Source organism: Ctenopharyngodon idella, chromosome 5 (genome assembly GCF_019924925.1).
Source record: "Ctenopharyngodon idella isolate HZGC_01 chromosome 5, HZGC01, whole genome shotgun sequence".
Classification (NCBI taxonomy): domain Eukaryota; kingdom Metazoa; phylum Chordata; class Actinopteri; order Cypriniformes; family Xenocyprididae; genus Ctenopharyngodon; species Ctenopharyngodon idella.
In genome coordinates, this window is record NC_067224.1 from 2,988,372 (window position 1) to 2,995,553 (window position 7,182).

The following is a 7,182-nucleotide window of genomic DNA, read 5'->3' on the forward strand; positions in this document are numbered from 1 at the left end:
GTGGGTGTGAGCAAAAACACGCCGTTTTTGTGTGTGTCCCTTTAAATGCTAATGAGCTGCTGCTCCCGGCCCCCTTTCCAGAAGAGGGCGGAGCTTTAACAGCTCAACAACAACAAAGCTGGAGAATCTCACGCAGCCAAAATGAGGATTGTCAGTAACGGTGTTCAGCCTTACATTGTTCAAACCGGAGTCGACACTGATGGAGAGACTCAGGAAGAAGTTACAACTTTTAGAATGAAACTGGACGTTTCTGAATGGTTAGTGGATAAATTTATGTAGTTGCTGTGGAGTTGATTCAACTCATCCACTAGCAATGAGTCGTCAAATAGATTAATCATGATTAATCACATCTAACATAAAAGTTTGTAAATATATAATGTCTATATGTATACGTATATATATACTGTACATACATACAGACACACACACACACATAGCCTATATATTTACAAACTTTTATGTTAGATGTGATTAATCACGATTAATCTGTTTGACAGCACTAATATATACATTTTATTGTTAAGATATATAGTATATATATTTACATTTAATCATATGTTCACATATGGGGAAGACTGGGGCTAATTGTTAAATAGGAAAGATGCTACAATTTCTGTATCTCAGTGAGGTTTTGGGTCAAGAGTCCAGATACACAAATGCCTTTTTTCAACCACAGTCTTTTGCATAAATTCTTATTTTATCGTACATTCTAAATAAAGGTTCTTTATTGGCGTCGATGGTTTCATGAAGAGCTCTCGTCTTCCATGGAACCTTTTCATTGCGCAAAAGGTTCTTTATAGTGTGATTTAGATTAAAACTAAGAATGATTCTTTTAAGAACTGTTCACTGAAAGGTTCTTTGGGAAAACAAAAATGGTTCTTTATGGCATTGCTGTAAAACCCTTTATTTTTAAGAATTGCATAAATGTTCTTTTTAAATCGAGTACTTTTTTTTTTTTTTTTGTATATTTTTTGTTTTACAATTGTTTAACTGTTTAAGTATTGCTGAAAAGCTTTGAAATAACCTATAACAGATGTTAAAACATAGAAGATAAAAGAGTTATATATATTTGTTAAATCAAGTAACGCTTGAGTTTTGCGCGTGCAGCTTGTCTCGGGGACACAAAAGCGACACCTGCGGCTCCCGTGGGACTGTTGTCATGATAACGCATGTGCGCGGGCTGTATAGCGCCCTACAGTGCGCGCTAAAACACCCGGGAAAGACCCCGTTTACAAGCACCATTTCACCTGAAAACACTGCATTCGACTGAGATACCGTATGGTGCAGCAGGATGCCGATCATGTGGGGAAATCTTTCGGTACAACATCCATCCCAGCAGTAGAGAATCTTTTCGTGTGTTTCGTCAGAGATGTCTATATTAAGTGACTCTGGCTTTGAGGAAGATCTTCACACTTCTCCAGTGAAGCGGGGTTCAACATCAGCCTGGCATGAGTGCGATTATGAAGAGAGCTGCTTCAACATCCAGAGACACAATGAGCTGCAGTTTCTCGCGCAGAACTGCCTCGCGCGGCAACCTCAGGTGAGACCATCATATACCTCTCACACACACTTAAATAGCGTTTTGTATTATTATTATTGAAAAAAATTCATAGATTTATACAAAAATGAAGCATTAAAATGATCAAAAATGTTACAAAAGATGTCTATTTCAAATTAATTCTGTTCTTAAAGAAACCTGATCACGGTTGTGAAGCAGCACAACTGTTTTCCTCTTTGGTAATCATCAGAAATGATTCTTGAGCAGCAAATCATCATATTAGAATGATTTCTGAAGGATCATGTGACACTGAAGACTGGAGTAATGATGCTGAAAATTCAGCTTTGATCTCAGGAATAAATTACATTTTAGAAAAAAGAAAGAAAAAAACCGTCTTAATTTAAGGCATATTTGAACTATGATTTAAAGAAACATACAACCATAGAGAAAACAAGCATTTGTACTTGTGACCTAGGCAGTTTCCGAAATCGAATACTCTCTTAAGTAGATTCTTATTTTGAAAAAGTAATTACTTCAAGACTGCTAAAAAAGTATCTAGTATAAATGTAATTCACATGTAGGCTACTACATTCGCCATGTTGTCATTATCATGTGACCTACCAGCGTCGGTTGCATCGCCTCACTGCCATTCATAAATCCTCTCCCGTGACCTCATGGGATATTAAAGCATCCATGCACACTTCTGAATCTCGCCGGAAGTAGGTCATTCATGTACTTTTTGCCTACTCTTTTATTTGTACTGTAAATTTGGGCATACTTTTTTTTGGGAAGTATGCGATTTCAGATTTAGCACGTGACAGTATAAAATTTTCATGTTGCGATAATTGCTGAAGCTTTTATCACGGTATATGGTATTATCATGATATTGAAATAAGTAATACTATAACAGGTTTAGTAACTTTTTCTAGTAACAAAAAGAACTGAACATTTAAATACAATAAAGCAATACACAAAAAGTGTATAAAGTAAACAAATGTTTCAAACTGATTAAAGTGCAAAAGAATTACAAAGAACAATAGGTATCACTTTACAATAAGGTCTCATTAGTTAATGTTAGTTAATGCACATTAACTAATAGCTCCATTTGTTACACAAGGTATTATTCTTTGTTAAAGTTAGTTAAAAATACGACTATTAGTTCATGTTAGCTCAGGTCCATTAAATAATACAGTTACAACTTTTGATTTTAATAAAGTGTTATTAAATGTTAAAATTAAGATTAATAAATGCTTTTGAAGTATTTTTCATTGTCAGTTTATGTTAACTAATAAATTAACTAATATTACATAACGGAGCTTTATTGTAAAGTGTGACTGAACAGAATCAAAACATATTAAAACAATATCTAGGGCATGTTGTAGTCCAGATTAGAATATAAAAAATTTGAAAATAAATAGTCTTAAGGCTTTTAAGTGTTTGGTGCTGTGATGAACATGATAGCGAATACAAAAATCTGAATGGCTGTTTAAAACATTTAAATACTGTAGTAGCTGTAGCGCAGCTGCTTTGTTTACGGGGTAACCGCTGTATTTCTGCCGTTCCATCTGCTGTCAGAGAGTGAAAATGCATTTTCATTCAGCGCGTCTCCTTCACTGGTTCCGTCATGTGCTGCTCATGCACGTTGGGTTTGTTTACATCAGTGCGCGTGCTTCTTTGACGAAGCATATAGCAGTGTTGTGCATTTTAAACGGTTGATGGATAAAGTATTCTTAAAATGCATTCTAAAAATCGGAATAATTCGTAATAAATATTCACGGTATTTTGAAGTGCCCACGATTATAATATTGCGCATATTCATTATCGTGATATATCGCGATATTGTAATATTACCGGATGCAGACCTAGATATCCTTCTGAGTCTCCTCTATTACTGTTGTTGTTCTTACTGTTACCAATGATATTATTACTTTGCCTTGTATTTTTACATTTTTTTATATCCTTCTAGATTACTGCAGAGGCTCGCAGCAAACTGGTCAGCTGGCTCATAGCTGTGCACAGACAGCTCAAGCTGTCTTTTGAATCGTGCTGCTTGGCTGTTAATATCATGGACCGTTTCTTGATCACAACCTCAGTCGCTGCAGACTGCTTCCAGTTACTGGGAGTGACATCTTTACTGATCGCGACAAAACAGGTGAAGTAGAAAAAGTGTGCTAAATTGTATTGAATGTGTACTTCAAATCTTAAAAAAAGATGTTGACTACCTACTAAAGCACATGTAAAGTACTTGATTATCATCTTCACTGTACAATGTTATTCATTATTACATTTAAAGTTAGTATATTTAACTAAATTGCAACTTCATTACAAACTACATCATTTAGTACATGGCATACGAGTTTCAACAAAGATTACATTAATAGTTTACTTGTCAGTATAATTGTCAGTACAATTTAACCATATTTCAAAGATATTAGAATTATGTAATTTTATATAAAGATGTACTTAAGTCCTACTTAAAGGTGCAGTAAGCGATTTCTGAGATTTCCCCTACACAATAGGATCACACCCCTATCTTGATAGCCCCGCCCCCAAAATTCACAAACACACTTGCTGCATCTAATTTCAGAGGCAGCATCCTCCGTAGGTCACATTTGAAGGCTGCTACGTCATCAAGGATGTCTTATTTAAGAAAAGTAACCGTAATAAAATTTACTGTTATTCCTCGTGAGGTGTAAAATACTGTAATTTATTTCTTACTTCGCAATCTAACGGTTACTTTTCTTAAATGAGACCGCCTCAATGATGTATGCAGCCTTCAAATGCGACCTCCGGAGGACGCAGCCTACGAAATGAGACGCAGCTTATGCAACACAGGCACCTCCCCCCTAATGAGTGTAAACGCCCCCTACTGCTGATTCGCTACAAGTGTGTTTGGGTGCTAGGTCCAATCCACTTTCAACAGCGTTTCTCAAAAATTGCTTACTGCACCTTTAAGTGGGTCAAAAACACTTTAAAGTTCATCTAATTGCATTTAATATAAACTATAATACATTTTCATTTAATTGCATTAACATGCAGTTAAGCGTCAGAAAACACCTTCACACTTAAGTATTATTATTTCTGTAACAAGTAAAAAGTATGCTAAAGCGTTCTTCTTTTTCACAAGGGTTAGTACACACTTTTCAGGCACAATGGATCACAAACATAGACACAGTATGTAAATCTGACTGAGTTCTGATGTTTGTGTTTTCCAGGTTGAAGTGTATTCGCCTCGTATCACACAACTTCTGTCGCTTTGCTGCAATTCTTTTTCCAGAGAACAGCTGTGCAATCTTGAATGCCTGGTCCTTCTCAGACTCAATTTTAGACTGGCTGCACCTACCCTTGCTTTCTTTCTGGACTATTTCACCAGTCGCCTTACTGGATTTCAGAGTGGTAGAGCCATCGATACGATGGTCAGTACTCCGGATACAAACGCATGGAAGGAGCGCAGAGCTGCTGAGATGAAGTGGAAATGGCTGGCTTGCAAAGTCTGTGAACTGAGTCTGGCAGACTACACATTCAACAAGTATATGCCTTCTGTGATTGTGCAGTGTGCCGTGAAACTGGCAAAAGATCTGCTGGAGACACATTCAGTGCAGTCCACAGACAACGACGCTGGCTCAGTGAAGACATCTGAGTCGTTCAGTTTTGAAGGGTATCCACCACTGACCTGTGAAAATCAGCTGTTGTTTCAGCAATGCACAGACGATCTGAAATTGTTGGTTTCTCTTAATCAAGACACAGTCCAGGACTTCATATGACTATAAACCATTATTTCTGTCAAGGGTGGACTTGTAATACTCATGCAGTCAAGCAGTATTCGTCCCAAATATTATTTATACAAAAGTAAGGTTTTATTTTAAATGTTTATGTAGAATCAAAGTTTTAGAATTTCTGTTTCTAAGAACTCTAAAATTAAATTGCAATTCATGAAAATAACCCCTGTTTTTTGAGTGTTTAAAATGCAATCTGAACGTAAGTAGTTGTAATTCATGAATGCTTTGGTCTCCTTTTTTAAGAAAATATTCAGCAGATTATTGAAAGTGTACAAGAAAGGGTAAAAAAGTTTAAGTGTACTGTAAAGCAAATGTATTGTGCTAAACATTTTTTATTTTGTACAAAATATATATTTTACAAAATAATTTGGAACTAGAAAATGAAAGCCATATATCTAACCAAGTTGTGTTGCAAATTTTAATTTAATATCACAAAAATTGAGGTTCGTATGAGTTTTTGTTTAGGCGCTATACCAAAAATAGCCACCGGGTGACTGACAACCACAATTTTTCTCATGTAACTAATATATTTCATAAGTGCATAATAAATTTCTGTCACAATATCACTTATATCACAAAACAAAACCAAATATTAAAGGCCTGTTCACACCAAGAATGATAACTATACAGATAACGATAGAGATATAGTTCTAAAAATCGTTTTAAATGAGCACTGTCCACACCACAGCTATAACGATAATGATATAGAGAAACGATATCGTTGGGATCACTTTCAGAACGATTTTTTTCCTGCTGTTAAACTATAAAACACTGACAGCCAATTAGAATCCATTCTAATTTAAAGGGTTTGTTCACCCAAAAATGAAAATAATTGTATTACTTACCCTCATGTCGTTCCACACCCGTAAGACCTTCGTTAATCTTCGGAAAACAAATTAAGATATTTTTGTTGAAATCCAATGGCTCAGTGAGGCCTCCATAGCCAGCAATGACATTTCCTCTCTCAAGATCCATTAATGTACTAAAAACATATTTAAATCAGTTCATATGAGTACAGTGGTTCAATATTAATATTATAAAGCGACGAGAATATTTTTTGTGCACCAAAAAAAACTAAATAATGACTCATATAGTGATGGCCGATTTCAAAACACTGCTTCATGAAGCTTCAGAGCGTTATGAATCAGTGTGTCGAATCAGCGGTTTGGAGCGCCAAAGTCATGTGATTTCAGCAGTTTGGCGGTTTGACACACAATATTTTGTTTTTTTGGCGCACCAAAAATATTCTCTTCGCTTTATAATATTAATATTGAATCACTGTACTCACATGAACTGATTTAAATATGTTTTTAGTACCTTTATGGATCTTGAGAGAGGAAATGTCATTGCTGGCTATGGAGGCCTCACTGAGCCATCGGATTTAATCAGAAATATCTTAATTTGTGTTCCGAAGATCAACGAAGGTCTTAGGGGTGTGGAACGGCATGAGGGTGAGTAATCAATGGCATTATTTTCATTTTTGGGTGAACTAAACCTTTAAGGGTTCGCGCATTTAAAAAAGCAGACGACATTGCAGAGAAGTTAATCGCCGAGGTCCAGAAAAAGCCACCAATGTTTGACAAGTCAAACCCCTTTTTCAAGGATACTTTAAAGAAAATGGATATGTGGAAAACAATCGGTCATACCCTCGGAATAAATGGTGAGAAGTATTAACGATGAGATAATTATGCTAGGCTAGCAAACAGTGTAACATAAAATTACCTCAGATATCCAGCGCTAGTTTCGACAACATTGTCTTGCTTCCTTTGAAGTTGCAGTAAAAAAGACTAGGTGTTGTTTTTATTCCACTATATTGACTTCATCAGCTAAATTCACTGTTAGATTATATCGATTACACTAGCTATTCACTCCAAACATAGTATGATGAGGACATCTGCTGGTTGA

The 7,182-nt window shown here is 35.8% G+C and overlaps 1 protein-coding gene across 1 annotated transcript; it reads left to right on the plus strand.

The window, feature by feature from the left end:
• The first annotated feature begins 1,167 nt into the window (after positions 1-1,167).
• Positions 1,168-5,515, plus strand: LOC127513331 (cyclin-O protein B). The gene is made up of 3 exons (XM_051895025.1): positions 1,168-1,540; positions 3,465-3,650; positions 4,714-5,515. Exons 1-3 carry the CDS (start codon positions 1,370-1,372, stop codon positions 5,260-5,262), a joined length of 906 nt encoding a protein of 301 aa, XP_051750985.1. The 5' UTR covers positions 1,168-1,369; the 3' UTR covers positions 5,263-5,515.
• Positions 5,516-7,182: the final 1,667 nt, after the last annotated feature.